A 17,426-nucleotide genomic window follows, 5' to 3' on the forward strand; every position below is an offset into this window, starting at 1 on the left:
GATTTGGGAATACTCTGTGTGACGGGTTGAACCACAGAAATGCCCCTGAAGACTGCCACCTGATCTGTTGAAACTACCTCTGAGCCCAATTTCCCTGCCAGCTTGGGACTTCAGTGCTGTCTGGTTTGAGCCAGACACATTAGCCTGCCGCAAACCCAGACCCAGGTCTGAGCCACAGCCCCTAAACGCTGCAGGCTTAACTGAAAACACTCAGATGCCCAACTCCCAATGGGGTCCAAACCCCAAATAAATCCGTTTTACCCTGTATAAAGCTTATACAGGGTAAACTCATAAATTGTTCACCCTCTAGAACACTGATAGAGAGATGCACAGCTGTTTGCCCCCCCTCAGGTATGAATACATACTCTGGGTTAATAAAAATCACTTTTTACTTATTAATTAAATACAAAAAGTAGGATTTAAGTGGTTCCAAGTGATAAAAGACAAAACAAAGTAAATTACCATGCAAAATAAAACAACACATGCAAGTCTAAGCCTAATCCAGTAAAAACTGAATACAGATCAAATCTCACCCCCAGAGATGTTTCAATAAGCTTCCATCACAGACTGGACGCCTTCCTAGTCTGGGCACAATCCTTTCCCCAGTACAGCCCTTGTTCCAGCTCAGATGGTAGCTAGGGGATTTTTCATGATTGCAGCCCCCTTTGTTCTGTTCCACCGCCTTATATAACTTTAGCACATGGCGAGAATCTTGAGTCTCTCTGGGTCTCCCCCCTTCTAAATGGAAAAGTACCACGTTTAAGATGGATTTCAGTACTAGGTGACATGATCACATGTCTTGTGAGACCCCCAAGCCTTCATTTCTTCCAGTCTGACTCACAGGAAGGCCTGTAAGCAAACAGAGCCATCCACAGTCAGTTGTCCTGGTTGATGGGAGCCATCAAGATTCCAAACCACCATTAATAGCCCACACTTTCCATAATTACAATAGGCCCTCAGAGTTATATTTCATATATTTCTAGTTTCAAACATGAGTGATACATTTATACAACTAGGATGACCACACTCAGTAGATTATAAGCTTTGTAATAATACTTTACAAGAGACCTTTTGCATGAAGCATATTCCAGTTACCTTATATTCACACTCATCAGCATATTTTTATAAAATCCTATAGAGTGCAATGTCACACTGTGGATGGAGTAAGAAAAACTGGTTAAGACAGATAAAAATCAAGTCTGTCCCAGGCCCAGAATGGCATCTAAAGAAAAGAAGAGTTAGTGAGGGGAGGTACCTCTCTGCACGACTCTAAGTCGGATTTCTACTGGCATGAAAACTATGTCAGGTGGGTTCTTGACATCACAGAAGTAAGTGCCATTGTCCTGGAACTGCACGTTTGCTATGCTGACAGATGCATCTTTCTTGTTAAGGTCTCCTGTCCAACTGATTCTGTTCTTAAATGATGTGTCCTTCCGAAGGTACGCGTTCCCTTGAGAGTAATAGAAGAACTGCAGCCAGGGAGGAGAGCATGTAAGAACATCCACGTCAGAACATTGCAAAGCTTACACCCCCTCCTTCACTTAGGTGTGGTCTACACTGGAGGGGGGGGAAGGGGGCGCGGATGGACCTAAGATATGCAACTTCAGCTATGAGAATAGCGTAGCTGAAGTCGACATATCTTGCGTCCTCACAGCACGGGGTCGATTGCCGCGGCTCTCCCGTCGACTTTGCTTCCGCCTCTCGCTGAGCTGGAGTTCAGCAGTCGACAGGAGAGCAATCAGGGATCCATTTATTGTGTCTACAATACACACGATAAATCGATTCCTGACAGATCGATCGCGACCCACTGATCCGTCGGGTAGTGTAGACGTACCCTAAGCTAGTCTCTCCAGATCTGCTGGGCCCTTTCCAATACCACATTAGGAGGTAGGAGTAGGAATCCCTCCAGAGGCCAGCTACTTCTAGCTTAGCAGATTGCAGCAAGCATGCTGTCGCTCCACTAATCACACATTCAAGTAGCCACACTACGATTTAGCCTTCAAGCCCACCGCAAAGTTGTTTTTAGGCCAAGGAGTCTCAATCTGGGTGTTGCGATGCTAGAGAAGGGTTCACACATAGGTGTCACAGATCACAACCACTGTGCCCTTCTTTTATTGAAAGAAGAGGAGGATTCCACTTCCCAGGTAGATGGGAAATGACCCTGGGGTTCCTTACTGGAAAAAGTTGTGAACCATGTGAACTATGACAATCCTTACCATAATAATGTGTTCATACATCACCTAGCACAGTGAGGCCACAATGCAAGATGAGTATTAAATACTTGCATGTTCAGCTATGTGAAGGTTAACATTGTCTATGTGATGGGGGAAGGGAGCTAAGCCTGAAACGGTTTTGGCTGGTGTGTGGCAGTGAAGGGATTTCCTTCTACATTTTTTAAAGCGTTAATTTAAGATGGCAGGTTTTGTTAGTGTAACATGAAATCTGACTATTCATGTCTGGAAGACAGACAATTCTGAGATGTTAAATCATATTTTAATATTGCTGTTTGAAATACAAATATGTGCAAAGTAGCCAACTTAATGATGATACTAAAATGTCTAAAAACCTAAGGTTTTTAAGTTAAGGTTGCCCAAGCATTTCCAGAACCTGGAGACTGACGAAACTTAATTCTCCAAAAACCAGGAAATAAGTTAAGTAGCACACTGTGCCTGCAATGCAACCTCAGTTCTGTGCCCAGCAGCTAAGACTGGCCACTAGGAATGGTTCAGTACAGTTGGTGCCATTAGCAGACATTAAGGACTAAATAAAAGGTGTCATTACTTGTGCTGTACTCAAGATTTGAATCTGCATTTATCTGCCAGCACTCCAGCTACTTTCACTGTGTTAGGTGTAGCTGAGCAGGTAGAAGACATCTATCTTCTGAGATCAGGCATACCTCATTTCAGCATTCGCTTCTGTAGTTTGTGCCAGCAGAGGTGCATGGGGGTCTTACCATGGGGACTGTCAGAACTCTGGCAATATGCATGATTATAATCCCCAAGGCCTGGTGAGAGGCAAGTAAAGGCACCATCTCTGAAAAAATCCTCAGGCCAAAGGGTGGTAGCTAGTCTGCACGAAACCTTATGTACAAATAAATTTGTTAGTCTCTAAGGTGCTACAAGGACTCCTCGTTGTTTTTGCTGATACAGAATAACACGGCTAGCACTCTGAAACCTGTCACCATGCAAGCGGGGATTAAGTTGACCTAACTCTGTCACACAGGGAGTGAAATTTTTCACAGCACCAAGCAATGTATCTAGGTCAATCAAATTTGTGTGAACCAAGCCTAATGGTATGTCTACACTGCAGCTGGGAGCAAGCCCCCTAGCCCAGGTAACACAGACTCTCAGTTTCAGGGCTCAAGCTAGTGTGCTAGAAATAGCTGTGTGGATGTTGCAGCTCACCTTCTCTAGCCCACCTGACCGCTTAGGCTTCAGTTCAGGTGGCTCGCCCAAGTCTCCGCCAGAGCCACAATGTTCACAAAGCTATTCTTTTAGTTTGCTAAATCATACCCCACTAGCTCATTCAATGAGTTGGGAGGCTCATTCCCAGCTGTAGTATAAACATATCTTCTGCAGACGGGTTAAGATATCACTACCTGGGCCTTTTCCAAACCAAGCTACATGGCAGCAAGAAAAGAACCAATGTTAAACACAGGATGGACACTGTACAAGCATCTGGTGACATTTCAAGCTAAGCTAAAAACAAAGGCTTATGTGAAGGATGGGTGAAGGAGCAGCAACATGGAGTGGGACCTGCCCTACAATCATACCTGAAAAAAACAAAACTGACCCCAATGAGTTCTCTCTTAAACATACCCAAGATTTCCCCCTCCCAACCCTGCCCCAAACAGCAGGATCAACCCAGATAAAGGGTTCTTACTGATATAGGGGTTGTTGCTCCCTCTGGTTGGAAGCTCCAGGAGACGGACGATGCGCAGCTGATCACCTCTGAGGATGAAAATGTGCATGGAAGTCTTGCTTCCGTCCCATTCTCCACAAAGAACTCCTCTGGCGTCTTCTCCCCAACTGCTGATACTCTGACTGTTTGGGGGCAGGGAAAAGTAAAAATGAAAGTCAAGAGTTGTTTTCAAGGACCAGCAAAAAACAAGCAACATGGGATGAATTGGCACCAGCTCAAGAACGCAGAATCACCCCTATGGTGATGGGTTGTGCAGATATCACATCAAGTTTATAGCGTAGACACATTGGTTGGATCCTGCTTCCCTTTTCTTGTGGTGTTTGCTATGGGGTGTTCCATGCCAACAGATGCTTTCTGTAGTGCAGCTGGTGGGAGACAATGCTATAGTACAAAACTCCCCCGTATTTAGTCTCCAACTTCCACTGGCAGTTTTTGAGAAGTTAACCTTGAGAAAGGTTTTGGTCCTACTGCTAATCTGTTTCCTGCTTGGTTCACATTCTCTCCTCCTCACAGCACTCTGAATCTCTGCTGCAACTGGAACAAAACCTTTTGGCTAAGCGCACTACCTAATTCTGGGGTGGGCAACATCGGGGTTCCAAAACTGTATGGAGGGCCAGGTAGGGAAGGCTGTGCCTCCCCAACCAGCCTGGCCCCTGCCCCTTATCTGCCCCCTTCAGAACCCCTGACTGATCCAACCCCCCCGCTCCTTGTCCCCTGACCTCCCCCTCCCAGGATCCCCCGCCCCTAACCACCCCCCCCAGGACACACCCCCCCCCCCCCGCTCCCTGTCCCCTGACTGCCCTGACCCCTATCCACACCCCACCCCCTGACAAACCCCCCTGGGACTTCCGCGCCTATCCAATCGCCCCCCTGCTCCCCACACCCTGATCACTCCCAACCCCTGAACCTCTGCCCAATCCAACCACCTCCTGCGCCTTGTCCCCTAAACTGCCCCCCCCCAGACCTCCAGTCCCTTATCCAGCCCCGCCACTCTCTTTCCATGCTGCTCAGAGCAGCATGTCTGGCAGCCACGCCCCCTGGCCAGAGCCAGCCATGCAACCGTGATGCCCGGCAGGAGCTGTCAGCCCCACCGCCCCGAGAGCAGGCAGCACAGCGAGCTGAGGCTGCAAGGGAGGGGGACAACAGGGGAGGGACCAGGGGCTAGCTTCCCCGGCTGGGCGCTGAAGGGCTGGGCAGGATGGTCCCACGGGCCATAGTATGCCCACCTCTGATCTAACTCTATAAAAGGCATAATGTTACCATTCCCTGGCTCACTTCAGTAGGAGTCCTAGATAAATCATCAACAAAATACATATGAATTGTTTGACTTACAACATTACCAAAGCTATTAACTCCTACAGCATTTCAGGTGAAGGATCTGTTTAACAAAATTTCTTGTTACTGAGCCTGCGATAGATGTGCACAGCCAGTCATACAGACTGGAATCTTTGTCACCCCATCCTTCTCCTCACTCAAAAAGAGTGAGCTTCAGAGTATTTTACAACAGAGAAGTTGATAACAGTGACTCCGGTGTGTGTTATTGCCATTAGATCCGAATTTAATCTGAGAGGAAGTTGGATCACCTCACATAGCAGGCTTGGAAAACAGCCTATAAATGTCAGTTCTATTAAAGACAGATTATAATGCTTTAAACTGAGGCAGCCTCCAGACACTGATGCACTGTATGTGATGGCCAGTGGAGTCCTGTTGGTTTCTTTCTTGGGTTTGTCTTGCAGTAGGAGGCTTCTGGGTATACGTCTGGCTCTGTTGATCTGTTTCCTTATTTCTTTGTGAGGGTACTGTAGTTTTGAAAATGCTTGGTGGAGATTTTGTAGGTGTTGGTCTCTGTCTGAGGGGTTAGAGCAGATGCGGTTGTACCTCAGTGCTTGGCTGTAGACAATGGATCATGTGGTGTGCCCGGGATGGAAGCTGGAGGCATGAAGGTAGGCATAGCAGTTGGTAGGTTTTCGGTATAGGGTGGTGTTAATGTGACCATCACTTATTTGCACTGTGGTGTCTAGGAAGTGGACCTCCCGTGTAGATTGGTCCAGGCTGAGGTTGATGCTGGGGTGAAAGCTGTTGAAATCGTGGTGGAATTTTTCCAGAGTCTCCTTCCCATGGGTCCAGATGATGAAGATGTCATCAATGTAGCGAAGGTAGAGAAGGGGCGTGAGTGGACGAGAACTGAGGAAGCGTTGTTCCAGGTCGGCCATAAAAATATTGGCATATTGTGGGGCCATGCGGGTGCCCATAGCGGTGCCACTGATCTGGAGATATATATTGTCATCAAATTTGAAATAGTTGTGTGTGAGGATAAAGGCACAGAGCTCAGCAACCAGTTGTGCTGTGGCATCATCAGGGATACTGTTCCTGACAGCTTGTATTCCATCAGTGTGGGGGATGTTTGTGTAGAGAGCCTCTACATCCATGGTGGCTAGGATAGTGTTTTCTGGAAGGTCACCAATGCATTGTATTTTCCTTAGGAAATCAGTGGTGTCACAGAGATAGCTGGGAGTACTGGTGGCATAGGGTCTGAGTAGAGAGTCCACATATCCAGACAGTCCTTCAGTGAGAGTGCCAATGCCCGAGATGATGGGGCGTCCAGGATTTCCGGGTTTGTGGATCTTGAGTAGTAGATAGAATAACCCTGGTTGGGGCTCTAAGGGTATGTTGATTTGTTCCGGTGTTAGTGTAGGGAATGTCCTGAGTAGATGGTGCTACAGTCTGACCTGCTGGGGAATTCACAGGGAACTGTGGTAGGGAACTCTGTGGCACCACGGAAATACCCCAGTCAGCAAAAAGAAGTGAGATGCCTGTCTCCACCCAAGAGAGGTGACAGCTAGGGAGCCAGAAAACCTGAGAGTGGATGTTCTTGGTGGACCATAGGGGGAAAAATACAGGTGTATACAGGCTGTGCTCTCAGAGCGGTAATAGCCTTAACATACAGACAATCCACAAGTCTTCATTAGACCCCTCCAAAATCCCTGCGTGTTATGTTCCTGTTAGGAGAGGAGTGACTTCCATCATCTGAAATTTAAACAGCATGGAACCAAGCATCTACTTCACCAACACAAACACAGACAAAATGTTAGCTTCCCTGCATGATGTCACCAAGCCCACACCCCACCTCATCCCTTCAGCAGCCTGATGACTATGACGGTCATGTGAGAGAGATGGGATTTGTTTGCAGACTTTAGGGCATGCAAAAAATTAGGATTTGGGAATACTCTGGATTGAATAAGAAAGACTGGTATCTTAATTTTTAAACGCTGAACTTTCATAACAAAACCTAAGAGTGGCCCTTGGAGCTTTGGAGACAAGAGATAAAATCAACAGTCACTCACAGGCCCAGAATTGCACCTAAAGAAAAGAAGAGTTAGTGAGGGGAGGTACCTCTCTGCACGACTCTAAGTCGGATTTCTCCTGGTTTGACAACTATGTCAGGTGGGTTCTTGACATCGCAGAAGTAAGTGCCGTTGTCCCGGAACTGCACATTTGCTATGGTGACAGATGCATCTTTCTTGTTAAGGTCTCCAGCCCAACTGATTCTGTTCTTAAATGGTGTGTCCTTCCCAGGGTACGCGTTCCCTTGAGAGTAATAGAAGAACTGCAGCCAGGGAGGAGAGCATGTAAGAACATCCACATCAGAACATTGCAAAGCTTACACCCCTCCTTCACTAAGATAGTATTCTCCAGATCTGCTGAGCCCTTTCCAATACCACATTAGGAGGTAGGAGTAGGAATCCCTCCAGAGGCCTGCAATTTCTAACTTTGCAGATTGTAGCAAGCATGCTGTCGCTCCACTAATCACACATTCAAGTAGCCACACTATGACAGCCTTCAAGCCCACCGCAAAGTTGTTTTTTTAGGCCAAGGAGTCTCAATCTGGGTGTTGCAATGCTAGAGAAGGGTTCACACATAGGTGTCACAGGTCACAACCACTGTGCCCTTCTTGTATTGAAACAAGAGGGGGATTCCACTTCCCAGGTAGGTGGAAAATAACCCAGGGTTCCTTACTGAAAAAAATTGTGAACTACTGCCTATGACAATCCTTACCATAATAATGTGTTCATACATCACCTAGCACAGTGAGGCCACAATTCTGATTGAGGCATCTAGATGCTGCTACAATGCAAGATGAGTATTAAATACTTGCATGTTCAGCTATGTAAAGATTAACATTGTCTACGTGATGGATGAAGGGTGAAGGGAGCTAAGCCTAAAACAGTTTTGGCTGGTGTGTGGCGGTGAAGGGGTTTCCTTCCCTACATTTTTTAGAGAGTTAATTTAAGATGGCAGGTTTTGTTAGTGTAACATGAAATCTGACTATTCAAATATGGAAGACATAAAACATATTTTAAGGTTGCTGTTTGAACATCTCTGAATTAAGTACAAATGTGTGCAAAGTAGCCAACTTAACGATGATACTAAATGTCTAAAAACTAAGAGTTAAGGTTGCTCGTGCATTTCCAGAACCAGGAAATTGACTAAATTCTCCAAAAAACAGGAAATAAGTAGCACACTGCACCTGCAATGCAACCTTAGTTCTGTGCCCTGCAGCTAACAGCAGCCACTGGGAATGATTCAGTACAGTTGGTGCCATTAGCAGACATGAAGGACTACATAAAGGTGTCATTACTTGTGCTGTACTCAAGATTTGACTCTGCATTTATCTGCCAGCACTCCAGCTGCATTCACTGTGTTAGATGTCTTCTACCTGCTCAGCTACACCTATCTTCTGAGATCTAGCATACCTCATTTCAGCATTCACTTCTGTAGTTTGTGCCAGCAGAGGTGCACAGGGGTCTTGCCATAGGGACTGTCAGAACTCTGGCAATATGCATGATTATAGTCCCCAAGGCCTGGCGAGAGGTAAGTGAAGGCACCATCTCTGAAAAAATCCTCAGGCCAAAAGGTGGTAGCAAGTCTGGCATAATCTGTGTAGAATCAGCAGAGCCTGTATGCTATGCCTGCTCTAAATTAGAGGTCTACTGTAGGAAAGAGAAGATGTTAGACTTAGATGCTATAGAACACATGATCACTGCAGGGCTGTTAGGCCTGGTACAGGGCTAGTCTGTGTGTATTCAGGCATCGCTCAAGGAGAGTAGAGTTTAAACTACATTGCCAGGATGGTATACACCTAACTCTTCATTTCTTGGTTTTCAGAAGTTTAAATTTAGCCATGCTCCACATTCTGGAAGGGCACAAGACACCACGGGAAACTTTAACTGTGTTACTGAAGTTTGGGGAATATTTTTTAATAAATAATTTTTCAACATTCCCACCTAGCATAGCTCAGCATGCCCCTTCCACTGCTTCTGGTCCTGGGCAAGATTATCACAAAACGCACTGGCTGCATGCATGTCATTTCACTGCCCCTGCATCATCTCCAGTTCTGCTTCTACAGCACAGGCCACCTCACCATGAAGTGGCAGGTGTCAGCAGAGCAGGAGCTCGAAAGAAGAGGCAGGAACAGTGGAGGAACTAGCATGGAGTGTGTGGGAGAAGACAGGAGAGCACGTATATACGGGAATTTGGGGAGGGAGAGGAAGCTGACCAATATTCCCTGCTGTACAGCTCTGACCCCTCCTTTTCCTGCACTGCTCCAACACCCCCCACATTGCCCCCTCCATCCCACACGGCTCTGACACTGCTCCAACTCTTCCAACATTCCCGCCATCACATCCATTGCCAACCACCCCCACAAACCCTAGGCTCCACGCCCCCTAGGCACGCCCACATATACTGCTTCAAATGCAAGCACACCCCCAAGCTGCTTCACCCGCACCCTTGCGCTCCACACCCCTGGTAAGCTCGCAGAGACCATGGGGGGGGTGAGAAGAGATGGGGGGGGGGTGAGAAGAGATGGTGAGGCTGTGAAGAGTGCATGTACCAGATGGAGGCAGGAAAGTGGTGATGCAGTCCCTACCCACATGCACTGCACATGCTCATTCCCTGTTCCCCATCCCAGAACAGGTCTATCCCTTATTTGTTGAAGGATGATAGAAAGCCTCTTTAGGAAACCCAGTTCTTCAAAGCTCTAGTCAAACTGGGTTTTCGTGTTTTGTGCCTGAATTCTTTACATCAATAAGGTTTGCTGTCCAGGATGTGCTGGCCCAGTGCACAGCTCCAAGGGGCAAAAAGATGACACAGGGACAGGGGCAGGGCCCTCACTTTGTACCCTTCCAAACCCAGTGCACTCCTCCACACTGCTCCAGCGCTTCCTCCCTCCTCTGACTTTCCTTGTTACCTAACTGGGCACCTTTCTGAGGCACACTCAAAAAAAGTGTAGAGTGTATGTATACGCTACAAGCAGTACAGCAGCACACTACAGCGAGGCTACTGTAGCACAGGCACTTGCTACAATGATTGAAGGGTTTTTTCCTGTCACTGTAGTAAATCCACCCCCTCAATAGACAGTACAGTAACTCCTCACTTAAAGTCGTCCCGTTTAACATTGTTTTGTTGTTACATTGCTGATCAATAAGGGAACATGCTCGTTTAAAGCTGCGCAATGCTCCCTTATAACGTTGTTTGGCAGCTACCTGGTTTGTCCACTGCTTGCAGAAAGAGCAACCTGTTGGAGCTAGTGGTGGGGGCTTCCAACCAAGGTGGACCGGCAGCCCCCATCAGTTCCCCGCTTCCCTAAATTCCCTGTGAGGCAGCCACCCAGCAGAGTTCTTTCTTAAACATACCCAAGATTTCCCCCTCCCACGCCTGCCCCAAACAGCAGGATCAACCCAGACAAAGGGTTCTTACTGATATAGGGGTTGTTGCTCCCTCTGGTTGGAAGCTCCAGGAGATGGACGCTGCGCTGCTGATCACATCTCGGGATGAAAATGTGCATGGAAGTCTTGCTTCTGTCCCATTCTCCACAAAAAGCTCCTCTGGCGTCTTCACATCAAGTGCTGATACTCTGACTGTTTGGGGGTGGGGAAGAGAAAAAGGAAAAATGAAAGTCAAGAGCAGTCTTCAAGGACCAGCAAAGAACAAGCAACATGGGATGAACTGGTATCACCTCAAGAATTACACAAGAGAACCAAGGCACAATCACCCCTATGGTGATGGGTTGTGCAGATATCACATCAAGTTTATAGCATGGACACATTGGCTGGATCCTGCTTCCCCTTTCTTGTGGCTTTTGCTATGGGGTGTTCCATGCCAACAGATGCTTCCTGTAGTGCAGCTGGTGGGAGACAATGTTATAGTACAAAACTCCCTCTATTTACTGCTCCAACTTCCACTGGCAGTTTGAGAAGTTAACCTTGAGAAGGATTGGCAGCAGGCCCAAAACCTGTTTCCTGCTTGGTTCACACCTCTCTTCTCCCCATAACACTCTGAATCTCTGCTGCAACTGGAACAAAACACCAAATTCAACTCCACTCATGATGAAGCGGGGAAGGGGTGTGCATGCACGTGCACACACACACACACACACCCCTTTTGGCTAAGTGCACCACCTAATTCAGGGTGGGCAAACTTTCTAGGAAGGCTATGCCTCCCCAAATAGTCTGGCTCCCGTCCCCATCTCCGACTGCCCCACTCAGAACCCCTGTACCCATGCAATCCCCCTGCTCCCTGTCCCCTGACTGCCCTGACCCCTATCCATACCCCTGCCCCCTGAGAGGACCCCCGGGACTTCCACACCTATCCAACCGCCCCCTGACCACCCCCACCCCATCCAACTGCCCCCTGTTCCCTGTCCCCTAGCCTGCCTCCCAAGCCCCTGTCCTTTATCCAATCCCCCTGATCCCCACACCCTTACCATGCCTCTTAGAGCACCATATCTGGCAGCTGGGCCCCCCTACCGGAGCCAGGAGAGGAGGGATAGCAGGGGAGGGGCCAGGGGCTAGCCTCCCCGGCTGGGAGCTCAAGGGCCGGGCAGGACGGTCCCAATGTGGCTCACAGGCTGTAGTTTGCCCACCTCTGGCCTAATTCTATAAGGCGTAATGTTACCATTCCCTGGCTCACTTCAGCAGGAGTCCTAGATAAATCAAAGAAATACATATGAATTGTTTGACTTACAACATTACCAAAGCTATTAACTCCTACAGCATTTCAGGTGAAGGATCTGTTTAACAAGATTTCTTGTTACTGAGCCTGTGATAGATGTGCACAGTCAGTCATACAGACTGGAATCTTTGTCACCCCATCCTTCTCCTCACTTCCAAAAGAATGAGCTTCAGATTATTACACAACAGAGAAGTTGATAACAGTGACTCCGGTGTACGTTATTGCCATTAGATCCGAATTTAATCTGAGAGGAAGTTGGATCACCTCACACAGCAGGCTTGGAAAACAGCCTATAAATGTCAGTTCTATTAAAGACAGATTATAATATTTTAAACTGAGGCAGCCTCCAAACACTTAGCTACCATGATGAGTTGTGGTTCAAATACAGATAGTCAAAGCAACCTGGGGCGGTAAGTCTGCTGCATGTATTCAGAGTGAAAGCGAGCCCTGAAGACTGCATATGGCTCAGGGTATGGCTACACTTGAGAGGTACAGCTGTGTAGGGAAAGCACTGGTGTGTGGCCACACTCACAGCTACCAGCGCTGCAGTGTGGCCACATTTGCAGCATTTACAGCGCTGTTGGGAGTGATGCATTATGGGCAGCTATCCCAGCGTTCAAGTGGCAGCAACGTGCTTTTCAAAAGATGGGGGTGGGGTGGAGTGTGACAGGGACCGCGGGAGAGAGAGAGAGTGGATTTTTGGAGCCGACACTGTATCAGCTCCCTGCCTTGCAAAATCAGAAAATTTTCCCGACCCCTTACTCAACTGCAAACAGCCTGCAGACCAGATAAGCAGCTGCTCCAATGGACTCCCTTTCTCCCCTCCTGCCCCCGCTGTTTCTATCCTCAAGCAAACACTCATCCCCCTGCCTGCCTCATTCACAGCAAGGTAGTGGGTTATCTCAATTGATTGTTCAGTCAGTTACAGATTGATCACAGCAAACAGGAGCTGTGTTTGTTTTTTAGATAAGCAGCTCCCGGAGCCCCAAGTTCACAACAAAACAGAGAGGCATCATAACAAAACAGAGTAATTTAGTTAAAAGCATTCTGGGATATCTCCTAATACCCTGGAGGCCAATAACAGTGCTGGTGTGTGGCCACACTTTACGAGCAGCGCTGCACTCGTTATACCCCCAAGCAGACCAGGTGTACAGCCAGCACTGCAGCCAGGGAGTTGCAGCACTGGATGTGCCCTGCAGGTGTGGACAGTTACTAATTGCAGCACTGGAAAGCCTCCACCAGCGCTGCAACTCTCAAGTGTAGCCAAGCCCTCAGAGTAAGTTCATCTTCTGTAGAAGTTAGTCTGTAGAGCGCTCTGGGAGTGCTAGGTTTCAGAGTAGCAGCCGTGTTAGTCTGTATCCGCAAAAAAACCAGGAAATTTATTTTAGCATGAGCTTTCGTGAGCTAAAGCTCACTTCTTCGGATGCATAGAATGGAACACACAGACAGGAGATATTTATACATACAGAGAACATGAAAAGGTTGCTAGTTATTCTCCTACAGAACAACCTGGTTTAAGAGGCCTGGGGAGGCTGGGCATTACTGACTGCCTTGTCATCACAACCCTTGTATCAAACAAACAGAACAGCACAGAAACAGCGCTCTAAAGGAAGTGGATTTTCAAGAAGCAGTTGTGTCAGAGCTTCCCTTCTCCCCTACATATAATCTAACTACAGGCCAAGAAATACTCCGTTCCTTGGGTCCCTACTACCAAACATTTATTCTGAACACACAAGAGATCTTCTGACAACTCAGTGAAGTGAATATATAGCTGCAGTGCTGGAAGTAGATTTTTCCCCACTAATGCAGTGGATTTTTTTTCCGGGGGGGGGGGGGGGGGGGGGGGGGTATTGGGTATTTTCCATTCCCTTAGAGCCACTATCACCACACATGATTAGTGTCACTTCTGCAGTGAAAGAAAGCTAAGCATCAGATAGCTACCTCCTCCTCCAGGTGAGTCATCTCACAACTAAGAGAAAACTGCTTAACAGAAACTACTGTATTGCAGAGTGGGATTTAGTAGCCAGAGGGAGTCTTGTTCTCCAGGGATGGTCTAACCTGTTTTGCATAAACTCCATGCAATGCGTGAATTGCAGTGTTTCTGCTTCATACAAAAACAGGTAGCAGTCGGCCAATCATACAGGTATCTTCTTCTGCATTGGCCAATTCATCCACCCACAGGGCATATGTCCAATTTGTTCCCTACGTGCAGTTATCAGAAATTTCAGAAACATGCTCTCTACCACCACACTTAAACACTTCACTTCCAAATACCCAAACTGAAGGTGAGGGTTAACAGTGATATAAGTGGTGGCTGAATGCCGCGGGGCAAGGACTCTCTAAGGTTTCAGGGTTTTTCCCCCACTGTGAGAAGGACATCTCTGAGCAATTGTATGTATTGTCTCCCCTCCTATTCATGATTTCCTAACATCTGACAGCTACAGCAATTCCTTACATAAAAGTAATATTAGCAGAATAGTGGTGTATTTTAAGCTATCAATTTGTTTAGCAGATGGAAGAGAGGAGATCCTGCCCCATGTGACTAAGCAGCACTCCCAAGTCCACCAGCAAGTGCTCCCCAGACCACCATTTGGGAATCTCTGCCTTTGAGATGGACAGTGCTCTATGTATAGAGGACATCACTGTCAAGAGTGAGCAGTCCAGCACTTTTCACTATCAAAATAAATTTTCAAGGAAGTTAATCTGTACAGCTTTTGCCCTTCTGGACAGAGTTTACCCAAGACCACATGTGATTTTCTCTTTGCCATGTAAGACAGGGTTTTGTTTCTTTATCCTCATCTGGATAGAACACAGGCTGTTAAAACCCTGCAATTATAAGCTACTATTAAAGGCTATGTGGGTAAAGACTCCTAATTCCACAGATGAACCATCTTTCCACTGTCCAAAGCATTCTTCACCCAGATGCACTATAATGACAGAGCAAGGTCAAATTATTCATTCAGATACATGTTCATTTTGTTTGGAAGGAAAAAGTTGTGGTTTTCCCACTGCAGGACAGCTTTCCTTTTGCAATGATAATTAAAAAGCCACTTATAATGTTCATATGATGCAACATGTCATCAAGGTTTTTTAGTAATTCCTGCGAGTTATCCAACTGGGTTATTTTGTTAATCTTTATCGGTTGCCTAAAGTTTATTACATGAATTTCCACAGAGGTGAAAGCACTGGACTAGGACTCAGAAATCCAGATTCCGTTTTCAGATTTGCACCTCGTACACCTAAATGCTTCTGTGCCTTAGTTATTCTCCTGCAAAGTAGGCATAAAACTAGTTCTGTACCCCACAGGAGTTTTAGGAGACTAAATCCATTAACGTTTTGAAGTGCTCAGATATTACAGAGATGCACAGTACAGAAAAGGAACAACTTTTAAGTTGGTGTCACCCTAATATCTCCGTTTGAAGTTAAATTTTAATTTTTGCTGATTGAGTTCCCACTTATTTCAGGCTGATTGCTTTGTCATCCAAACCAAGCACATGGCCTTGGTTAATTGTGGCTATGGCTACACTTGCAAATTTGCAGCGCTGCAGCAGGGTGTGAAAACACACCCTCTCCAGCGCTGCAAAGCGCCAATGTGGTCGCGGCTCCCAGCGCTGTACGTTATTCCCCACAGGGAGGTGGAGTACGGACAGCGCTGGGAGAGCTCTCTCCCAGCGCTGGCGCTTTGACTACACTTAGCGCTTCAAAGCGCTGCCGCGGTAGCGCTTTGAAGTGCAAGTATAGCCATAGCCCAAGAGATATTCCACCACTTGTCTGCAGCTGAGGCCTTATCTATGCTAAGCATTTTCAGAAGTTCTCCCACCATGGGGCTGTAGCAGTGCTAGGTCAATGATTGGGGAATTTAGGTGTACACTGAAGAAATTCACTGTCTAGAAGACAAGCATGAGACCTACTTTGTCATGTGCCATAGCCTGGATATGGTAAGGAAAAGTCATTTTACTTCATAACCACCACAACCTTAGGGCAGACCAGAAAGCAAAAACCTACATCTGTCACTATAATCTTCTCAAGTACCACTCCTAGTGACCACCCCCTCACTGACTGCACCATAAATTCTCAGCATTCTACAAAAAAATGCCTGTCACACAGAATATGTCCTGGGGCACACCGAAAACGCAAACACATCAGATTTTAGAAACTACAGTATGAGTGACAGGAGATGGATCACTTGATTACCACCTGTTCTGTTCATTCCCTCTGAAGCACCTGGCATTGGCCACTGTCAGAAGACAGGATACTGGGCTAGATGGACCTTGGACTGACCCAGTAGGGCCGTTATTAGCCTAATGCTTGCTAATAAAGAAAGCATTAAAAGTAGTTTCTCTTGTGTGTCACAGAATTTTCTCTGAGTGACTGGACACTTGGAAATGCCTATGAAACAGCTACACGTATGGAGGGGGGTTGCCAGGACAGCCTATACCCAACAGTAGCTTCCTTCCAGACCAGGTTAGGTTGCTAACCTTACAGCTGCCCCTCTACTCTGTGCCCAGTGGGGTAATTCAATTCAGACCCCAGGACTGGGTGCCCCACTTCCAAAGCAGCTGCGACAACACAGAATTTAGTTCTTGGCAGAACCCCCAATGCTTTACCCCCTTCTTCCAGCTGGAAACCACCGGTCCAGTCCCTACAGGTAATGGGGCCCCGAGTCAGACAGCACAGCCTGGGGGACCAGGCTCCTCAAGGGCTTGCTGCTTCTGCCGCCGCCGCCCCCCACAGGTCCAGGGGTGGGATATCGTCCAAGGCCGCAAGCGACACGTACTTTTTAAAACAACAGCCCCTCCTTGGAGAGCGTTTAAATCTGGTCACTGCAGCCAACCCCCGGCAGCCGGGGGCGAGCAGGGGGGAGCCTGTTTTCCCCATAGCACCTGCCTGTTGAGGAGCTGGAAAGAGGAGGCAGGAACAGCGGAGGAACGAGCACGGAGCGTGTGGGGGAGACAGGAGAGCACGTGGGTAGGGGAATTTGGGGAGGCAGATGACGCTGGCCCACATCCCCCGCTGTACCGCTCTGACCCCTCCTTTCCCTGCACCGCTCCAACGCCCCCCGCATTGCCCAGCCGCCCCCGAGAGCGGAGCTTTGAGGGGCTCCAGCCCGGGCGCCCCCCCGGGAGCCCCCATCCCCGGCTGCCCCCCCCGCACTCACGGAAGCCCAGAGCGGCTGCGGCCGCCGCCAGCATCAGCGCCGGGGCCACCCGCCACCCCGCGCTGCCGCCCGCCGCCGCCGCTGCCATTTTCCTGCCGCCGCCGCCGCCGCCCCGTGCCCACATTGTCCCGGCCCCCGGCGCAGCCCCGCCCCTTAGGGCCGGACGGTGGGCGGGGAAAGGGCTCCCGGCAGCGGATGGGACGGAGGAGCTGTCAATCGCGCACACCTCCCGCGTCTCGCTCGCCGTCCCCCTCCGGCTCCGGCTACGTGTGCCCAGTGTGGCTACGTGATTGGCGAGTTGGTTTGTCACTCACTAGCGGAGCGCCCTACCAGA

The 17,426-nt window shown here is 48.2% G+C and overlaps 1 protein-coding gene across 1 annotated transcript; it reads right to left on the minus strand.

Annotated features, from left to right (window-relative positions):
- Positions 1–1,026: 1,026 nt before the first annotated feature.
- LOC123361813 (myelin protein zero-like protein 1) lies at positions 1,027–17,203 on the minus strand. The gene is made up of 5 exons (XM_045001963.1): positions 17,093–17,203; positions 10,681–10,841; positions 7,315–7,528; positions 3,883–4,043; positions 1,027–1,469 (listed from the first exon to the last, which is right to left on the minus strand). Exons 1-5 carry the CDS (start codon positions 17,178–17,180, stop codon positions 1,239–1,241), a joined length of 855 nt encoding a protein of 284 aa, XP_044857898.1. The 5' UTR covers positions 17,181–17,203; the 3' UTR covers positions 1,027–1,238.
- Between the last annotated feature and the right edge of the window lie 223 nt (positions 17,204–17,426).

The sequence above is a fragment of the Mauremys mutica genome, chromosome 1 (genome assembly GCF_020497125.1).
Source record: "Mauremys mutica isolate MM-2020 ecotype Southern chromosome 1, ASM2049712v1, whole genome shotgun sequence".
NCBI classification, from domain to species: Eukaryota; Metazoa; Chordata; order Testudines; family Geoemydidae; genus Mauremys; species Mauremys mutica.

What these genes read in the sequence shown, in the direction of transcription:
- LOC123361813 (XM_045001963.1), bottom strand. Translation starts at nt 17,180, where the DNA reads ATGGCAGCGGCGGCGGCGGGCGGCAGCGCGGGGTGGCGGGTGGCCCCG. An exon ending in CGCAGCCGCTCTGGGCTTCC is followed by an intron (nt 10,842 to 17,092) that starts GTGAGTGCGGGG and finishes ACCCCCAAACAG; the next exon opens with TCAGAGTATCAGCACTTGAT. An exon ending in GAGCAACAACCCCTATATCA is followed by an intron (nt 7,529 to 10,680) that starts GTAAGAACCCTT and finishes CCCTGGCTGCAG; the next exon opens with TTCTTCTATTACTCTCAAGG.